This window comes from Xiphophorus couchianus, chromosome 4, assembly GCF_001444195.1.
Source record: "Xiphophorus couchianus chromosome 4, X_couchianus-1.0, whole genome shotgun sequence".
NCBI lineage: Eukaryota > Metazoa > Chordata > Actinopteri > Cyprinodontiformes > Poeciliidae > Xiphophorus > Xiphophorus couchianus.
In genome coordinates, this window is record NC_040231.1 from 14,610,453 (window position 1) to 14,632,548 (window position 22,096).

General features: G+C 35.5%; 1 protein-coding gene across 1 annotated transcript in view; it reads left to right on the plus strand.

Moving 5' to 3' along the window:
* Positions 1-16,110, plus strand: part of spon1a (spondin 1a) — a 52,310-nt gene extending 36,200 nt beyond the window's left edge. The window contains exons 7-16 of the mRNA XM_028014047.1: positions 2,214-2,278; positions 6,165-6,366; positions 9,151-9,291; positions 11,934-12,009; positions 12,138-12,320; positions 13,046-13,216; positions 13,343-13,510; positions 13,681-13,845; positions 14,843-15,109; positions 15,213-16,110. Of these exons, the coding sequence (XP_027869848.1) occupies positions 2,214-2,278; positions 6,165-6,366; positions 9,151-9,291; positions 11,934-12,009; positions 12,138-12,320; positions 13,046-13,216; positions 13,343-13,510; positions 13,681-13,845; positions 14,843-15,109; positions 15,213-15,376 (1,602 nt within the window). The 3' untranslated portion in view covers positions 15,377-16,110. The remainder of the gene's footprint in view (positions 1-2,213; positions 2,279-6,164; positions 6,367-9,150; positions 9,292-11,933; positions 12,010-12,137; positions 12,321-13,045; positions 13,217-13,342; positions 13,511-13,680; positions 13,846-14,842; positions 15,110-15,212) is intronic.
* Positions 16,111-22,096: the final 5,986 nt, after the last annotated feature.

Here is a 22,096-nt window from a genome sequence, read left to right on the forward strand (position 1 = left end):
TCTGACAAAAGGTTCACTTCCAGCTCATGGTGTTTCTATTTAAAAAGGTCAGCATCAAAATTGTGCATAATTTAAACTAAACACATGTACATAAATGTAAAGGTTCATTCTTCGGTCCCTGACGGGTGTGTATATTTTCCAAAAGTGCTAAAACATTCTAAAACAAGCTTTTTATGTCTATTTCTACGTAGACAATATTTTTTAACTGGAATAAAATCACAAGTTCTGTGAAGGATTTCATGGGTTGTATTCCTATCTGGATATGCTAATTCTAAGTCACTTTTGATCTATGGTGATGTGATTTTTAGGAATCTGATTGGATGTTTAATTTGCAATAGAAGACATTTTGTATTTCCTGTCAAAACGAAGTCAGTTCAGGAGATAACTGTCCTAAATGAAAAAGCAACACTAAAACCAGAAGGTGAATTAAACCATTTTATGATGGTGACGAATGGCTTTCAATATCAAGATGATCACTTTTGTGTACAAAATTGATATGGATGCTATTTTAAATAATGATTTGAGCTGCAGTGTTTGTCTGCTGTCAATGGCAAAATGAAAAATGACTCATCGGTTCTACTTTACAAGACGCACCAACACAATAGAAAGCTATTTTTTATCACTTAATTCGTTCCTGATTCCTTAATTGAAAACCAGTTAAATACATCTGTGTATACAAGGCAAAACATTTGCTTCTCATTGTCAGAATAGACATGAATCACTTTACAATTTATTCATTTAACTGATGAAAAGGTTTTAACCTCTACAGTATAATTAGTGAGTAGTGACATTTATATTATTACTTAAAAGCAAATGTTATGGTAAGGATAGCGATTAAATATAACTAACTGTAACTTTGTTAAATAAAGAGTTTAGCCAATCTGTCCATTGGATACGAGATAAAGAAGTAGGACTTTAGACAGTTAAAATTATCGAACTCAACACTGAGTGATTAAGTGAACAAATACCTGAAAGAAAATGTAGTAGACAAGATTTAAGCATAATGTATTAGAAGACTTTAAAAAGCCTGAAGTAGTATTAATATATGCAGCCAGCACAACAATGGCTCTTGTTCCATTGAGATTTGTAGCAAAAATAAAAAATTAATATGTGCAGAAGATTTGGAAAAAGACAAGAAGAAAAGTGACAGATGAAAATAATGGTTATGCCATTGCTATCTTTTTCAATTTGTGAGTTTTCGCTTTTGTACAAGCTTAATGATCTGTTGCATGTATTCATATCATGGTGGTAAATATGTAAAATTACAGCCATTACAGCTAATACTTATTACAAAACAGTGATGGATTTTTTTCTTGTTTGCTTAACTTTTTTATCCTTTAGTCACTTCCTAATGCATTAATCTATTTGTTCTAATACATCAGAGTTTTGCTCTTTTCACTTTTTCTTTCATGAAGTGTCCAGTTTGAATGAGAATACTTCATAAGTTTAAGGAGCCCCCAAACCTGTAAATTTTATTCTAGCAGAAGCCCACAGGATTACAACCTCTACTGAATTAAAATAACACATTTCATTTTAAGGGATTTTCTTGATCTAGTTGTAAGACCTTTGTGCATAAAAAATGTTTTCTTCATTTAATTGGTGTTTTTCAAAATTCTTACTTTTCTTCTTCTGCTACTTTGATCTAGTTAAACATATATCACGACTGAGTCCAGGGGGCTTCATAGAAACATTGTAAACCGACAAACAAAACTCATAGTTTATGTTTATATTTGGCATATGTTCTACATTTTGCAGCTTTATTTTTCAGTTGTTCACACATTTATGGTTCACTTAACAAAAGTTAAGTGAACTTTTTGGATTGGAGGAAGGTGTAACACCAGTTTCAACAACCATGGTTAAGCTCCAGAATACTTTATTGTAGGGACCCCTGCAGGGATTTTGCAGTGACTGTCCACACAATCTGTTCATATTTTAACTGTTCTACATGCATCTACCAGATGTGTGACTTTTTTTATTTTCCTGCAGCATGATGGTTCTCTGGTTTCAGGTGGCTGTTAATGTTCAGTTTTGTTTGTTAAATAATATGTCACAATATTTGAATGGCTAAGATGCCTCATCTGCTCCTTCTCTATTGTTACTTCACCATCAGCTTATGAAGTGTAAACATTGATTGACCAGTCCTCCACTGTCACTTTTGTTCAAAAAATAACTTCTTTGTTCTTGACCCAGCTTGTATTTCTTTCTCGTCAAAGGGTGATGAAGTCCTGACAGTCATCAAGATGAAGGCTCAGTGGCCGGCCTGGCAGCCTCTTAATGTGTGAGTAAAATTAGGCCTTGAAAGTAAATTGCTTTTCACTCTATTTCCAGTTTTATAGGTTTTATTAAAATTGCAAGCCTCTTTCTCTCTACCTATCTGACCAGCAGTATTTTGGATATGTTTAGCTTATTTATAACATATCTTTGATTGGAAATATCTAACAACTTGATAAAACAAAGTGATAATGATATATATGCAGATTTTAATCGAGGTGTGTATCTCAGAAATATATTTGACATCTTGCCTATTTTCAGGTGATTACTTTGAATTGATTTGAGGTCAAAACAAGTATGTTATTTATACTGAATCTGGGTAAACCACAGAACATTTTAGAATGCTACTAAGTGAATTGGTCTTATTATGAAAAACTCTATAATAAGTTAACTTTTAAAAGTAAATTTGAGGCTGTATAGTTTGTTTTTCCCCCTCAAAAATATCTATAACATCCACTTTTTAAAACTGCAGTTGTTTTCAAAGTTGCCTCCAAAGTTTGCTGATTAGTAAAAACTCAGTAGAGCCTTGAAACTGCCAGCTACGCTGGTTTTCAGGGTGCACGTTAATTTTCTCCCAGGTTCATAGGAGCCATTTAATTTTTTATTCATGAGAAAAACAAAAACCTTTTCTGACTCAGTTTGTGGGGAGAAGTTTGAGAATGCGAGCACAGCGTTGTTTCCTCAACTGCAGGGGGCTCTGTCAGGGCCACGAGATCAGTCTCCAATCTGAAGAAAACAGCCTAATTAGAAAAACCTGGGCTAACAAGTGAGCTATGTGATGTGGTCCATATGCTTTCAATAATAACTTTCCACAGGGACCGTATGCAGCATACAAAAGTGATTGTAGTGTGAGAAAGGTTAGTTAGACACAAGGAAAGGTATGAATATTTCGTGTCTGTAATTAAATGGAGGATTTCTTTCCCCAACAAACGTCTGAGGAACGGGTCAAATTGACATTTTGTTTACCTGAATGAAAAACATGTTAAAAAATTGAGTCGTAAGCAGTTGAGTCCATTACCTTCTTGTCTGTCCTGCATTTAAAATTGCTGTTTCATATTCATATCTGCAATCTCTAAAACTGGACATACTTATGTATATAACAGTGTAAGTAGCACAAATAAATGTATGATTTTTTGTGTGTGTAGGGGGGGTGGGTGGGGGGGGGGGGTTATTAGGGGTGCATATTAAAACATGGGATTTGTGTTAATGTCGGTGAATATGACAATATGTATTGCAATAAATTATGTAACCAAACAGTGTTAAAGTTTTATTGCCCGGCAGTCTGTCTAGAAACAAAAAAACCCCCCAAAACAACATTTAATTAGTTACTTCTTAGCAACATGTCTATTAAAAAGGTTACAATGAAAGAACTCTTAAATTTTTATGTTTAGCAGACAATCTTAATAATTTACTAAAATGTTTTTTGTCAAATATATAACTGTCATGTAAACACCTGTCATCCATCCATCCATCCATCCATCCATCCATCCATCCATCCATCCATCCATACATCCATCCATACATCCATCCATCCCCTTTTTTCTTGACAGCAGAAGAATTCAATCTTGTCCTGAACTTTGTCATAGATTTCTTAATTTGACTCCTTTCAGAAAAAAGCGTTGAATACATTTTGTCTTTTTAGTGCTGCAGAAATTCAACCGACAGCTATAAATCTGACCGAATAGTCGATCAGATCAGTCATCGTCCAAACGATTTGAGTTTTAAATAAATTATCTTTAGCACTGTGACCTGTGCACATTCTTGTGTAGCAGATACAGTGCAGAAATAGCTCCCTTGACTACACAGTTGATTCAAAAATGATCTGGCCAGTTTGTTACTTTTCTTTATCAGTTCTGTGAAAATCAGAAATTTGTCAAAGTGGAGTGATAAACTCAATCTTGAGAAAGCACTGCCTCTGACAACCACTTTCATTTTTGCCCCATATCTTCTCTCTCATCATAATATTATTTTCCTCTTTTAGTTTCATCACTGAAGCTTTTTTCATTTATCTACCCTCTGTGTGCACCACAGCTTCCTCCGTTTTTAACGATTAAACTAGTTTCCTGACAGCCTGAGTGCCTTCCCGACACTCATGCTGACTCCCTGTTCTCTCCCACTCTGCTATGTCAGGCGTCATCCTAATAACCCAAAGACTGCTTTGGTGTTCCCTGATTTATATGTGGTTAGCCGCTAAAAAGGAGAGGAAGTAAGCTGTCAACAATGCAAAGTAAAGATCTTCTTTGAAGAACAGAACGCAGCCTTAATGAGCAACATTCAGCGTTTTGGGGTTGATAGCAGTGGATCCTATCTGTGCAGAGTAGTACATCAAACACTGCTCCACTTTTTGAAAAAAATGAAAAGTTTTCCAGTGAGTGCTATAATTGAAAATTATCATAAAAAAGACAGTTCTTTGGTAATCCTTAATCCATGGCAAAAATACTTTTTAAATAAAGAATTGTCAATACTAGTGACCTTGCCTGATACTGTATGTTGTCCTCAGAATTAGTCTTTCACTATGCAGTTAATGTTGTCTTTATTAATGGTAAAAAGAAAAGATAGCTTTGACATTCTCACAAGAGTTGTCTGTATTTTCACATAGGAATATCATAGTTTCTAATTTCTGTATCAGCACTCTCCACAAAAGTCTAAGCAAGCTTTTGAAGTTATTACATCTTAAAATTAAGAACCATTTTATTTGGGCTCACTTGTCTAATTATCTCACTTATTTGTTACAGACTTGTTTGTTCCAGGGCTTAGTTTTTGTCTACTTTTCTATCATTTATCTTTAAGATTGACATAAAGCTTGAGTGTTCACTAGAGTGGAGTAAAGAAGTGTGTTTCTAGGCAGTAATGCCCATTTCACGTCCTCCAAGACAATCATTAATGGACTATGCAAGGACAGGGCTAAGCTGGTCACGTGGATGTAAATGGGCATGATGAAAGCCAAGGAGTGACTGTCTAATTGTCTATGTTTCAACAAGAAGCTTCCCATTTCTAATTAATCCTGTATTGGCTGGGAAATGTCTTGTAATTAGTTTAGCTGTCAATCATTGAGCAAGACAGATGGCCAAGGATATGTGTGTGCGTGCTCATCTGTGTGTGCGTGTGTGTGTGTGTGTGTGCATTTTGCTCTTGTGCTGGAACAGAACAAAATGGGATTCATGCGGTCTGGTACAGGGAGTGTAAAATATGGCATCTAAATATATGATGTCTTGAAATGTTCCACATTGCAAGAGAGCATTGTTTAGTTTCATATTTACTGTAATGATCTCAACTTTAACTATTACTGATGTTTCAAAAATGCATACAACCTATAAGTTTAACATTAAATAACAACCACTGAGCTAATTTGATTGATTTAATTGATCACCTTAACGTACTGTATGTTGTCTCATGTACCTCTGTTGGTCATTTAGCCTTTTTTACATTTGAGTCAGGTTGTGCTTCTAAAAATTGCTGTTATTTAAGCTGGAATTTTCCTTAATTGCGTTTTTCATTTATCCTTTATGTGAAAAAAGCTGATTTATAAATTATTTAGGCTATGAATACGTGTTATCTGTTTACTTGATTTGTACATTTGTGAACTTCTAAAACTCCAGCAGTCTATGTCAGGGAATCTTTATTGTGACAAACATAGGAAATGTGTACCTTTCAAAATGCATTAGGTTTAACTAAATGCATCATTTGGGTTGTTTGGGGCAACCATCTCTCATTAGTTGCTCCAGTGCAGCATAGCCTCAGGATGCATGAGGGACACCGCATTTGTTATGCCAATGCCTTTGGAATTATTTCAGCTCTCTGTTAGGATGCAGCTAACAGCTGCTGCTTCTTTTTCCCCCCACTCAAATCCAAAAAACTGCACTGGTTCACTTAGTGCTAACTCTCTTAATCAGGCGTGCTGCCCCCTCGGCTGAATTCTCTGTGGACCGAAGCCGCCACCTTATGTCTTTCCTAACCATGATGGGACCCAGTCCAGACTGGAACGTGGGACTGTCTGCTGAGGACCTTTGTACCAAAGAGTGTGGTTGGGCCCAGAGGGTAGTCCAGGATCTGATCCCATGGGATGCCGGCACTGATAGCGGTGTGTCATATGAGGTCAGTGCAAACATTTGTTTATGTGAATGTTAATTGCAAGAATGATGCATTGCATTGCTGAAGGGGTCTTACCGTGAACACAAAATGAAAAAAAAAAAAGAAAAGTTTTTTTAGTTGTAATTTCTAAAGTTGCAACAAATCAAATATGAGACATAAGTTATTTGAAACAATTACAGATCTCAGATTTTTTTTCCAGTCTGCAGTGCAAAAGGCTGCACTTGTTCAGGGACAGCCTGAGCCAATTGACTTAAAAATACAGTCAAAATATTAGCATTTATTACTTAAAGCCTTGGCTATTCACTGTCTGGCAAAAATAAGCAAACAACCTAGGAGATTATACTCACTTTAACAAATAACTATGATCTTTCCTTAATAAAAGGGAACAATTATCTGTTTGTTTTTCAATAATTTCTCGTGATCAAACTTGTGGCTCACCTTAGGTTAAAAGCCATCATTTTTCCTTTCTTTTCAGTCTTTCTCAAACTGTTTTTCACATTTATTCTACCCTTCTTATAACCTCCCTCCTCTCTCACATCACAAAGTAAGTCTGACTTTGACCTTGCCATTATATCGACCGCTACTTCTTCATCAGTCTGTCCGACCTCATTCAAAGTCAGTTGTTTTGCAAAGGTTTGTTCACTTCTGGTATAAAAAAATAAATTATAGTTTATTCCGCCATCCAGTCTACCCATAACAGCCGTAAGCACTGCTCCTCCTCCCTCACAGAAGTCACTCTGAGGTGCTTTCAGCTGTACTCTCCAGTCAGCACTAACAGATTAGTCTGTAGGTTTTGTGACCACATGTGTGTGCCTCTGGCTGATCCCGTGGGGCTCATAGGCAGACACATGTAACTCCAGCTACCCCATACACACTCACACTACTTTGAGCAGCAGTTTTGGATCTAAAAACCTTTTACGTCCTGATTGTTAAATTCAAATGTTTTATGCCTTTGTGAAACATGTATAATAAAAGACAAGTGTTCTGAAAACCTGCAGTTAAATATTATAGCTTGACCCACTGATATTGCTTTTTACTGCCAGTACTCAGGCCCCCAGAAGAAGTAATTTGTCCATAAAAGTGATGCAGTCACTTCAACAAGAAACATCTGTGTTGTTGCTTTATTCTGTCATTTTCAATCCAGGTGTAAAGGACAAAATAATTGCTAAAACACAGATACATTTTACGTCTAACTTCAGATTCCATGTTACAGTCACTTACCTCTTAAAACTGTGGATTTGTACCTAACTGCCCCTGTCACCATGTATACCCCCAGTCCACCTTCACTGCTGGTCTGCATTCCTTTGGTCTGCTAAACTATTTTTTTGTGAACATAAAAAATCATACATTCCAGCTTTGAGGAACCTTTCAGGAATACTGCCATAGGCGGAGAGCCAGCTTTTACGGACAGTCAAATTTTAGGGCTATATGTTCACTGCTAGGAAAAATCAGTTATGTAACATACAGCCAACAAAACTGGGTGCAGATGCTTGTTAATGTGCCTTAATCCTTCAAAGTACAGTTTTGATTTGTGATTGGGAATCATGATCCAGTTTTGTTTGGCGTTTTGAAATGTTGATACAGTTTCATTTTCCAATAGAGTAATACACCCACATACTGTACATATCCAAATGGTTTTGGGATAAATAAAACATGCTAACATTAAGCTTCTCAACTGACCTTCCCAAAGCCCTAATTAAAAAAAAAAAATAAAAAAAGTTTCCTATGATGAAAAGGAAACCAACTGGTAAGGATGCAACTTTCTTAAGGCAAGTTTAATAAAAATATGTGTGGTAAACCCTTTTCAGATAGAAAAGATCCAAAATAAATAAAAGTGTGTGAACCAGTATTTGTTTTCAGAATTCTAATAAATTAAGCGTACAATTATGTCAATTTTCTTCACCACTTTTAATTGATTAATTGAAACCCTTCCTTTCTTTCGCACGTTTGTTGTGAGCGAGATGTTGCAGTTCGTCAAAGGATTGTGGTATCATTAATGTAGTTTTAATTCAGGATACTCCGACATTCTCAGTTACCTTTAAAGAATTATCAAGGCTTTCAGATTGCAGGAGTTATGCTCAGTACTATAAGGTGACATTAACCTCCATCCCAAATATTTTTATATTTTTTCATATTAAATAAAATGTCAACTGTAGCTGCAGCCCCTTTATCGGGGTGACCACAAAACATAGCTGTATCATTCTAGAGAAGTCCTATATCCACAAATGCGTAGTGAAGCAGAGCATTGGGAAGTTGTGGCTATTAAAAAGTGTGGGGACTTTGGCTATCTGGGACAAAGTCATTAAAGGCACAGGCCTGTGACAGAGTAATGAGATCTATCCTTTGTGTCATTACTTTTACTATATCTTTTAATCAGTGGCCACTCACTACCATTTCCCCCATCGTTCTCCTTCTCACTGACCCAAACAAAGCTGCTCTCTTTTTTTTCCCCCTCTGAGTAGCCTCGGTTGGGGGGTGAGGAATGGGCTGGTCTTATTCCTCCAGACTGCCTCTGGCATTGCTTCTATCAACCCCATGCTGGCAGACCTTTACTGTTGACTAATAAGAGAATCTCCCCTGTAAAGTATGCTGCTCTTCTGCTGCTGCTCTTTGACTTTGAAACTTTTACTTTGGGTGACTTTTGTTAGTGTCACTTTGAAACTCTGTACTTGTTATACTTGTGCAAATGTTTTTTTATTATTATTATTATTCTCAAAATCCTGACAGTGGGTTATTTTAGAAATCCTTTGTTGCCCATGTAATGTTTTTTTTCCCCTTTTGTTTCAGGCTCCCAACAATCCAACTGCACCCCCGGACAAAATCCGCCCTCTTACCAGTCTGGATCACCCTCAAAGCCCGTTTTATGATCCTGAGGGAGGTGCCATCACTTCTGTGGCAAGGGTCATAGTGGAGCGTATCGCCAGAAAGGTCTTTTTGCCTTCCCTATAGATATATTTCCTGAAATCTCATGGTTTTTCCCATGATACCAAATAGCAACAGCCCAATTTTCCATCATGAGTTTCTTTATTTTAAACACGGCTTACTTCACGGGGCAGAATGAACTACTTCACCCCAACCACCTCTTATGCAGATTTTCTTCATCCTGATGTTTGGCTAGACAGAGTTTTGGACACAGTTTTGTCATGAGTCATGAATTTAGGGCTTGGGACTTGGACTTGGGCTTAGAAAATGTTATGGTTGGTCCATTCCACTGTTGCTCATTTCGTAGGTCTAACTATAGAAGTATTGTCAAGACAGAAAAACTATTGTTGAATGTTTTATGATAGAGAGTGTGCATTAGCACTGACATTTTCAACTGAAATTATCAAAACGAAATCAGACTTTCTTGTTGAGCCAAAGTTGATTTAACAGGCAGAAAATTCAGCATTACAATCTCTGCAGTTTTATTCTTTTTACTATATCACCTCTAAAGAAAGACACTGTAAATCAGTAAAAAAAAAAAAAATCTTTTGTAAAAACCTTTAGGTTTGTTTTGCATTTGAAAGTTAAAAAACAGAAAAAGAGCAGCATGATTTGAAAATAAAATGATATCCTCTAGTTTCTAGACTGGCATGGATTCTGCTATCACCTATAAATGCATTTAAATCAATTTTCTCAGATTATGCAGCAGTATTTTAACTCATCCAGTCAACCAGTTTTGTTGGACTAATGTAATGTTTAATGTCAGCTTTTTTTTTTTTTACCCCTCCAGGGGGTATTTTTGTGGGCTCTAGTGTCCCTTATATGATAGTAGGCTGACAGAAAACGGGGAAGGAGAGGGGGGAAGACATGCGGCAAATGTTGTCGGGTCCGGGAGTCGAACCCGCGTCGAGGACTCAAGGCCTCCAAATACGGGTCACGCTAACCGCTACGCCACCACGGCACGCCCAATGTCAGCTTTGTGAGAAAACTCCATTTTATAGGAGTTCTTTGCTGGGCTGCAGTTACTCATCTTTCAGGCAACAAAGAAATGTTGGGTCAGCAATTTTCTTTCTTTTCACTCAAGTTTGTAAGATCCACCAAGTAATAAACTGCATAAAATTAAAAACTTTATTGAGCTATAGAAGATGTAGAAGTGATACTTTATGCTTCTTATGTCAACTGACTTGTCTTTGTGTAATTTATGAAGACTTAATGAAGAACTTTAGTTCTTCACCGCACATTTTTAATATCCACTTTCCAACTGAATACATATAGGCTGAAAGTAAAACAAAAATATTACTATTATAACATGTTCAGCTAAAGCTACTAGCTAGACTGTTTGGTAAATCAGACTCACTTCAGAAATGGTTTCTCATCTATAGAAAATATGCCAGGCTCAGTGTTTTTTGTTTGTAATATAAATATGATGACATATGAAATCTCAGAACAAGTACATGCCTCTGGAGACAACACAATTCATAAACGACTAATGATCAGAGTTGTTTTGAGTGCATATTTTAATTTTTCTAGTTCTTGTCCCTATGGATTTGCAAAACCTTAATCAGATTCCTCATTCAAACTTTTTTGACATTTGAGACTTTTGTCAGTAAAATGCTTTGATTATAGAAAATAATAGGCAACAATGAAATACATGGAAGTTTTATATGAAAAGAACCAGAGCGCCTTCTCAAAAAATTAATGATCGCATGACTGGCAAATATGCAAAAAATAAATAAATAAATAAATAAAAATAATAATAAGAAGAAGAAGAAGAAGAAAAAAGATAAATAAATGGCTTGGGGGTATTTAATGTTAAATTGAGATGAAGACATGAAAGTTTGCAAATCATATATAGCTGCTCTGCCAGCCTGTTTAAATGGATTGATTTTCTTCAAATTTCTGTACATATTTTCAATATTTTTGGTAAAGTGCCTTGAAAAGACATGTGTTCTGAATTGGTTCTATTAAAATTAACTGAGTACAATTGAATTTAAAATGCATCAGAATCTGTCAATATCTGTTAAAAGTTGCTTTGTGTTTACTAAGGCCAACTGATCCGTTCAATTCTTGTTCCTCTCGTGATGTGATTGACCAAAATAGATACAAAACAATATGAGCTGTTTCTTCTTTACTGTGGTTTTTAACTATTGTAACATTTTAGAGATCCGGCAGGGAACAATTTATTTACTGTAAACCATCTGTATTTTTACTATTTGTGCCTATTTCTTTGGAAAATAAATAAATAAACCACTGAATAAAATATTTAAATTTCCTAACATATCTCAGATAATTTAATTGGTTGCCTAAATCTTTTATTTTAAAGAATTTAAATTAAAATGCTCACAGGAAAAAAAAAAAAAAATGATTCTATTTTAATTTGGTTTGTTGTTAATTCATTTTTACCAGAAAATCCAACTGCTTTGCAGAAACTGACACAACAGTTGTTGTCCTCTAGCGGCATCTAGAGGCAGCTGTGGGGACATTACTTTGTAATTTATGGCATCAACACAAATTACACATGCAGAAAGCATTCCTGTTTTTTTCAGGAGGGGAGACTTTTACAGGTCACCTTATGCATAATAATGTGTAGAGCATTATACATTTCACAGAGCAGTTTGCTTATGTAGTAATATGTTTTTTTACCCCAGGGTGAGCAGTGCAACATTGTTCCGGACAATGTTGATGACATTGTAGCAGACATTGCCCAGGAGGAAAAAGAGGAAGGTATTAATACCTTTTTTCTCTCTCTCTTTTGTTACACCCCTCTGCGTCTCCTCCAAGCACACACTGAAATAAACTTAGTTGTGTTAGACAAATGTGTAAATATGTTTTCTAATTTTTCTGTGTTGCAGATGATACCCCAGAAACCTGTATCTACTCCAACTGGTCTCCATGGTCTGCCTGCAGCTCAGCCACCTGTGAGAAGGGGAAGCGGATGAGGCAGAGGATGCTGAAGGCCCAGCTGGACCTGAGTGTCCCCTGCCCACATACTCAAGATTTTGAGCCGTGTATGGGGCCTGGATGCAGCGATGAAGGTCAGTGTGAATTGTCTAGAAAAATATGCAATGCATGCACAATGCACTGTCTTATAATAGTTTTCTAAAAAGTGAGCAACTAAAAAACTGATTTTTTAGCAGATAAAAGAAACATACATTTAATATTGCCCACAACAGAGTTACATCAAATCTTAGCTGTTTTAGAATATTGTTAATATTGATTTATTAAATAATGAAACTCATATATAGATCAATTCAACTCAGTGCATCGCATTTTAAATGTTTATTTTGTTCACTTTGATGATTATGGTTCATAGCTGATAAAAATCATAATGTAATTCCTCAGAAAATGTGACTATATGGAAAAACAATTAGGGCAAACATTTATTTTAGCCAAAACAGTTGACCTGCTGAAAGTATGTTTATGAATCAGTTACTTCAACTGCGCAGCGTGGCATAGATTTTCTGTGGGGTTTAAGTCAGGACTGTTCACTGGCCAATCAAACTCACTCATGATTTTTGATGAAGGCATTGATTCTTTTGGAAGTAGGGATAAGGACTGCTAGAAAACAAAATCATATCTATAAAGATTTTCTGCAGATAGAAGTATGAAGTCCAGTAAAATTCCTAGGAGACAGCTGTGCTGACTTTGGATTTGATGAAACACATTTTTAAAATAAGTTTTTAATTTCTCTTTTTCACCTACACGGAGTCATTGGCACTTTCAAAGACTGACATTTTGGCTTTGTCCCTGTTCTGTTCAGATGCCTCCACCTGTATGATGTCTGAGTGGATCACATGGTCTCCATGTAGTGTTTCCTGTGGGACAGGCACACGCTCCCGAGAACGTTATGTCAAACAGTTCCCTGACGACGGCTCAGTGTGCACTTTGCCCACACAGGAGAACGAGAACTGTGTGGTTAATGAAGAATGCTGTAAGGTTTTCTTTCCAGCATATCTAAAAATTCTTCAGCACATGGAATGTAATATTTTGTTTTAATGTACACTGTAGACCTAATCTAAAAATTTCACTTTCCCTGTCTTAACCTTCTTAACTTTAGCTCCCAGCAGTTGCCTGGTTACTGAGTGGGGTGAATGGGATGTCTGCAGTGCAACTTGTGGTCTTGGCATGAAGAGGAGAGAGCGCATGGTGAAGATGCCTCCTGCAGATGGCTCCATTTGTGGTGCAGAGGTTCTAGAGGTTGAGAAGTGCATGATGCCAGAATGTCGTAAGTTGTAGTAGCAAATCTTTCCCAACCTGTCAAACCATAAGCATGCTGAAAACTGTCTCCATTTGGCACCAACGCTTATAACTTAGGGATTAGCCTTTATTTGCAGTTCTTACCAAGATGTATATTGCGCCTTAAAGATTTTGTATTTTATTTTTTGTAATAACTAGATACAATACCATGCTTGTTGACTCCGTGGTCTGAGTGGAGTGACTGCAGCGTTACATGCGGGAAGGGTTTGAGAACACGCCAACGTATGCTTAAATCCCCTGTGGAACTTGGAGATTGTACAGAGGAGTTGGAACAGGTGGAGAAATGCATGTTACCAGAGTGTCGTAAGTATCAAATGTCCTCGCTTGAACACCAACACACACTGAACCTATGCATTCACAGTTCATAGTAGCTTATGCAAAATCTGTTAGAAACAAGTTCTGATAACTTTGTGTACACATGTACTTTAATGATGAAGTTGTTCACATTTCTAGTCCATCATCTGCTGCCAAATTATCTTGGAGTTATAGAATTTGCTGGTACATGTTAAAGGTAAGATGAACTAATTGCTCAAGTGCAATAAAAAAAAAAAGCTTGAAAGACTTTGTGTATTAAACAAGAAAATATAATGACATTGTATTTGTTTCAGCTGTAACACTGGTACAAATCCAATTGAGTTCAGGTAAAACAGTCTATACATTTTCAAAAATGTTTGCAGAGCAAGAAATGCAGAACAAAGAGTAATATCTTTTTGAGGGTGTAAGATGCTGTAAACTTGTGTTCTTGAAATTTTGCAGAGAAAAAACATCAAAAAGAGAAAAAGAGTTACTTTAAAATGAGATTTAGCTGGGATACTTTAAACAGACAAGTGATTTACATGGGATATTTGACATAATTTCAAAATACATTTGTAAGACACTGCAATCATTGCTGCAGTATTACTTCATAGGACGCAACACCGAAAATGTGGGTTCTGCTGCATTCGTTTGTAAATTGAGATTTGAAAAAGTAGTTTGAGCTTCTGTGTGTGTTAATTTCTTACACATTTTAAAAAGGACATTACACATATATGTGTATACTGCTCAGAGCTGTTTTAGCAGAGGATAGTATTGCAGTCTAAAGCATGTAAAAAATGTTGTGCAAATTGTGCCAGTTTGTTAAATTTATTTTGCTTTTTAAATAAAAAAAAATATATATATAAATTCTATGATGATGGCATTGGAGAGCTAACTTCAAATATGTATTGATCTCGAGGTCAGTACATCAGAACAGCTTCTTAAAGATCTCCACACCCCATGCTTCCTTCCTCTCATTTTGCTGTGCTTATGTCTTTATCTTTAGCCATAGACTGCATCATGTCAGATTGGACTGAGTGGTCAGAATGCAACAAGTCCTGTGGTAAAGGTCACACTATCCGGACTCGCATTGTCACCATGGAGCCCCAGTTTGGTGGAGACTCCTGTACTGAAACAATCCAGAGGAAGAAGTGTAAAATTAGGAAGTGCAGTCGAGGACAAGCCAACAGTGACGAGAAGAGACGACGCAAGGAGCAGCGTGAAAAACAGAGGAGCAAACAGGGTAGAGTTGAGAGTGCCGCTGAGCATCCAGGTTAGCATTTGACCTCTAGTCGTTGCAATACAATAGAAGTATTTTTAAGGATTGATAATTTGCTTGAACCACTGTTCCTTCTTTTCTGGATTTCTACCTTTAGGTTGCAGAATGAGGCCCTGGTCCAGCTGGACAGAATGCACCAAGCTCTGTGGTGGAGGTATACAGGAACGACTTATGACTGTGAAGCAGAAGTTTAAGACTACCCAGCTGTCCAGTTGCAAGGACAGAAAAGAGATCAGGGCATGTAATGTCCAACCCTGCTAAGATGTATCAATGGGAGGAAGGCTGAAACAGGAAGAGACGCGGTCTGAGAAGAAGAAGACAGAGCACACTGTCGCACCATGATCCAATGCACTCTGTTTAGGGCTGAAACAACAACTTTCTTGAATCTGTACGTGTGAATCCAGAGCTCAGGTCATTTGTTATTAAGAGAAAATGAACTTTATGATCTCTCTGGAAATTTGTTGATTGAACTTTGTTCAATCTGCTGTGCTTCAAAAACTAGCTCTGATACACATATATCTCTTTTGCAGCATTACTGTAAACTTATTGTGGTATATATATGTTGAGAAAATGATTATAAAATTACTTGTTGATAAGAATTAAAAAAAAAACTTCTTTAACCTGTGGTATCCCAAAATAATTAGTAGATAATGAAGCACAGGTGTCCAGCCATTCCAGTGATTTTTATGCACTTTTAGTTGTTCAGTGCTTTTTAGGACCCATGAAGCCATGTTGACTTTTTATTTTTACCCAGCTTGATGGTTGTTCTTTTAGATGCATCATGATTGAAGACTGTATAATTTGGAACATCTTTAGAGTATGTATCGTTTTGCAGTGTATTTTTTTATAACAATGTGTCAAGATTCTTACCAAAGTGTTGTGTAGGTGTTTTCTAGTTGTGTTTTTTTCCTTTTTTCCATTATTTCTGTTCTGCTAACATATTAATATTTTGGAATAATATTACCTTTACAATAAAATTAAATGTGACAACTTGAGAACATGCCAACATGGATCTGTCTTTTTGTTCACACGTTTAAGATGTATTGCACATTCTGTTTTTTTTTTTCTTTTTCTTTGTGCTTATGCTGCCACTAGATGGTGACAGGAGGCCTATTACCTTCTTTCATAAAAACATTCCTGGGTTAGCAAAAAACAATGTGAAGTTATGTTAAATATTTACACAATATATACTCCCGCTCAACTGTACATACCCCTTTAAAAATGATATGTTTTTGATACATACAAATAAAAAAAATTATAATTATATTGCCCCATAACCTAATAATAAAACTAAGCAAGAAATATATCTGTTAGGAAGAAATAATAAAGTTTACACAAGACTAAGAGTCTGTGAAACTTTGATTCGATTTCTGCATTCAGATATCTTAGGAAGAAGTCTGTCAGCATATCACATCATAACTTCACAATATTTCCCCCAATATTGGTAAATATTGAACAAATGTTTGTCCAAAGAAAATTGGGAAAATATTCTTTGGGCATATTTTTCTCAAACTGCGACTGCATCTTTTCTCATGTTGGTGTTTTTTATGCCAGACACACTTTTGAGATGTGGTAAAAAAAAAAAAAAAAAAAAAAAAACTTCCCCAGTTAATTTACTTTGGCTGTGAGACATTCAACATATTTAAGAATATTTTTTCAGCCTCTTAGCAAAGTATCTGACCAGTTTCTATCTTATCTTTTCAGTAATTAAAACAAAAACTTCAAACTCAAAATTTAAAACCTCAACACAGTCCATGCCTCCAGGAAGCAATCGTTTCTCACAGCTGAGAGCCCAGACCCTCTGCACAAAGCAAAGTTTTGATTTTACCAGGCTACAATTTAACAATCCAGTGGAATTATTTTGTAGCCCTGAGCCTCTGTAACTTTTCTGCTTAACACAAATGTGGAAAATGCTTGAGAATTTGATCTACTAAAATATATTTCTAATAATTACTACTCCATATGCATTTAAAAAAAATCTATATCATATGTTCTTACAAGTTTTTAAGTAATTTATGAAGATTTTCTTTTGGATTTTTATAGTTTTAATACCTCTGCAGATCCAAAAAAATCAACTGTATTATTAATACATTTTTATGTGGAGATTGAGCTTAACCAAAACATAGGTAAAGAAATATAAAACATATTTTAGACAGCTAAATTTTTACAAAGGACTGTGGCAGAATGTGAGGACTTCTCAAAGCTATTTTTGTCTTAAAAATAAAATGCATTTTCAACCAGAAATGATAAGTTATTTATTTATTTATTTATTTATATATGTGTTCTCTGGACATATTCTGCCCTTCTCTCTTTTTGAAGGGCAGAATATGTGAAGTGAAGGGTGAGAGTGTCAGGCTTTCCTCATGTTGCAGCCCCAGGGACAGGGGTTAAAAAAATGCATATCACAATCCCTTTCCTGTTTCCATGCCAACACAACCACACATGGGGAAAGCCTACACACTTCACAAGCAATGGAGACATGGCAAAGGGAACCATTACAAGCATGACTGAGATGTTAAAGAACTGCCTTAGAGAGTAGAATAGGTTAAGAAAATAAGAAAATGAATCGTATCATTTTTAGATTTTGAGAGAATTTGAAACTCCTTAAGCTCTACTAAGTTGCCCTGTGGAGGTGCCTGGTCATCTGACCCATTTGTTGCTCTAATATGTGGCTTAAAAACCAACTCAAACAAATACAGTGATTATGTAATGAGTCCCTCCACAATACTGTGATATTATAATGAGTTTCCTCTGTCTGTGAACACATTCATTAATATTTATATACTGGGTACAGACCACAGTGCTAACCCAAATTCTGATCCTATTTCTATTTTAGCTTTTTTTCTTTCTTTTATTTCAACCTAGGTCGTCTTAAACAAGACATTGTGGCCCACAATGAGTTGGCATCATATGCCACAGTTGTATATTTTGGCATTCATTAGAAAAATCACAGATTTTTTTTTTTTTGCTGCCAGAGTTTGGTAAAGCAACCGTGATCCAAGTTATTATACCATTATGTCTGTGAGTAGATGAGTAATCATTCAATTGGTCACACTTTTTCTTATGTTGTTTGTCTAAAAGCATGTCTTGCATACATCTAAATTCTCATTTGGTGGAGAATCCTGTCATGTCTCGAAGTGTTACCTTTGATATTTTGTGTTGTACGTCCAGGTTTGGTGTTCAACTGCACTTGGATGGGGCATGTGATATTTGCTAAGATGTTACCTCGTTTTTTTTATAATTAATGATCTGGAGATGAAAGTTTCCTACTCAATGCACAGTCTATGAATACCCTAAGAGGCCACATAATCATTAACTGAAATAATCAGAAAGTAGGTCAGGATGTATCACACGGAGCATTCAACACCCCATGGTGAGTTGAATTTTCATCAGATTGCATAACATGTGATTTAGTAATGTTATTGTCGGGTCACTGCTTAAAGATTTCAGTTGAACTTCTGTCGATTTTGAAGCAGCAAAGTGTATGTGTGGTATTTAAGATATATCAAAATTGTGAGTGATTTTTTTTCTTTTCCATACAAAAAATATTTCTGAGAGCCCCGCTTACTTGCATATCAAGTTATGCATGCTGCAGTGTCAGATGCCACTGAAAGGCAAGGCAGATCTGCTGCAGTGGGTAGGGTTAGGGTTAGGGTTACCTGGAGCAAAAACCATAAAAACTAAACCTTTGTTTGTTTTGGAGTGTACGTAATTTCTTTCATTTCATTTATATACAAGTTTTAATAAGTACGTACGATTATCAATATAGTCATTTTCACAGACGAAATCACAAAGTCCTTCTGAGACAGACAATGATATAGAGCATACCAAATTTGGACAGATTTTGTGAAACTTCTCTGTTTCACAAAATCCAAATGAAAAAAAAAAGGTAATCCTAAATGAAGCAGAAGCACAGGTACAGCAATGGTTTTTGTTTCACATCCTTGCATGAACATATAGGAAATATTGGATTTCATAAAACTATAAACCTTGAGTTTATAAAATCAAGAAGATGGCAATCCCTGCAACGTCTCTTTTTCACAAATGTATAGACCTCTGGTACAATTGAAATACTGTCAATTTATGACCTGCTAAGACTTAAAGCAAGAAGACTGTCTCAGTTTGCATCAGAGTAGACTTCAACATTTTTCATTTTATAAACAATTACAGTCAGTGAGGCAGAGTCGGGGTTTTGATATGTGAAGTTTGCAGCTTGGAGACTGGTAATAATCTCCCACAGGGTATGGATCATTATCTCAACCTAATGCATCCTTAATTTTAAAATGACAATGGTTATTCTGCCCAATGTCCCAGCTCTCTCCCATGTCCCCCACAAATCTTCTTTGCTGTCTCCCATTTGCACATTTGCAAAAAAAATGCGAGTATGGTAGAAGACACACAAAACATGACAGAAATATGATTATTTTTGAGAGAGACATTAAAGACATTAAGTTTACTGATTCAAACATTCAATTCTCTGCTACTGTAATTGCATTTAGAGAAATATTTGTTTCACAAAGAAAAAAAGGACCATCATCATATCTAATGCATTACAGTGAGTGGTGATTTGTCATTCCTGGTGTTAAGAAAAATCTCTGCCAGCAAGTGAGATAGAGTAATTCCATAACTTCCGTGAGATTAACCTTCCATTTATAAACTGTAACTATTTTTAAATAAAAAAATAAACAATGCCAGTTGTTTTCTTTAAATGAAAAGCTCAAGTTGAGATCAGTCAATGTCAAACTTTAGAATTAATGACCTAATCTAACACTACAGGTCAAAACAAATTAAACTGCAGTTAACGTTTTAAAAAATTATGTCCCCATTTGATGTAAAACAATTTCTAGAAATAAAAATGTTAATTTCAGCCATCAATATATAAAAAGAGAATTTTCAAAATACACTATGCATATTTTGTTTCATTTCTAAAAAAAAAAAATAAACTTTTGAATAAACTTTGTATAAAACTTTGTAATATACAATAGTGTCTCTAATTAAACAGACTTAATTTGTTTTGATTTTGACCCAAGCACACTCTCAGATCTAGTAGTCTGCGTTTTCATTGGTGGATACATATGCAGTATTTTTCTGCAGCTTCATGCTGGGATAGCTTGAACCTTGTGATGTCAGCAGAGATGTTGATTTCTTCCTTCCATCCAGATTGCTCTGGGTCACAATGACTCAGAGGGAGATACAGAAAACCACCACCAGACCATCCATTTGTTCTCATATATTTTCTCATTTCTGTCAGCCAGCAAATTAGAACATAAAATCTGGTAATTAAGGAAAAACCACGAGACAAGAAAGTACAGCAAATAAAACACCAAATCATTAAACTGAATCAACTGACAGTGTTTTTTTTTTCACTCTCTTTTTTGAAATATTGAGCTAACCTGGGACTAAGCCTCTGAAAGGGGATTTGTGTCTCTTTCTCTGTCTGATTAGTAGAGGGTTTTACAGTTTGGATTAACTGTTCTAATCATTTTTTTAAACCAAAACACAATTAATATATTGTTTGGAGGTTGCTAAAATGAACATTTCTGATATGCTCTGGACTGAACCTGAAATCATGTGAATCTCAAATTTCAACATCGATCATATTGAGTAAAAGGAGCTCTTTCTTTTTAACCTAATTTTTACTAGGTGTTAATCACAAACAATATGTAAATAATGTTGTCCCAAAAAGAGCAATTATTGCTTAGTAACACTCAACTAAAATAAACTAAGTAAAAGGTGGAGGATGAGGAAAACTAAAGCTACTAAAAGGCAAACAGTAAGAATATACTAGTAAAATAATGGGATCAATAAAATAATTCAAGGATGTCATAGCTAAATATGAACTGTAAATTTGGAAAAATTAGGTTTATTTAAAAGGAATTTGTGAATGAGGTCTAATTTATATTGAGTTATTTATATGGCTAGCCTGGGATAGAGTTAATGGATATGCAGACAGAAGACTACATATATTCTGGATCCAGAAAAGTCCTCCCTTCACCAGCAAAGCCGAATAAATTTACATGCCGTGTCCCCAATGGTGGCCTCGGGTTGCAAAAGAGAACAACTTCCTTCAGTGGCTCCTCTTTGCTAACACAGTAACATTTTCATGCAATGAATCTACTCCTATTCCTTCTTAAACTGAAGGTTGATTGAAACAATTCATTATGGGATTAATAGTTGCTATACCAACCTTCTTGCTCCTTGTATCCATGTAGGCCAATATTAATAATAACTTTTCCAAATATCTTAAACTGTTCGGTTGACTTTCACTAATGAGAAAATATAGAATGATCTTACTAAGTACTACAAACACCTATATCTAAATTTTTTTGTGGATTGAACTGGGTGGGAGTCAATTATAGGATGAATTAAAATATTTAATAAAAGAAAAAAATGTGATATGTGTGTGTGTGTAAGAATTGTGTTTTGTTAAAAAACACAGAAGCATGTTGAAAGATCAAAAAATAACATACCATATTATGCCCATTAAAACTACAAGTTGTTATTCTCTGTGTGTTCCCAGAGTGCACATAGTATAAAGATTTATCCAGAAGAGTTCTTGGTCTTAAATTAAATCTATCAGAATGAAGCCTTTGGGAAGCTACATTAGCTATCAATAGATTCTAATGTTCAGTTGGTCTCTACAGATTTTTAAACCATAGATAGATGAAAAGGCTTCTGGTAAATTACAGTGTAGCATAGTTTATATGACAAGTTGCACATGGGCTCCATGCAGAGTGTTTGTGTAGTAGAGAATATATAAGATGTCATAGCATCACTGGAGAAAAGCAACTGACATTCATAAAATATATTTTATATATTCACATTTTTAAACACTGTGCTGGTACATTTAGCCACTGCTTATACTACAAATTAATCAGCTGCATCAGTTCAAGAACTTTATTTCTTAAATTCATAACAATTGCACCTAATTTACCAAAATGAAAGCTGCTCAAGACACCTTTAGCTACATTTGAACACCTA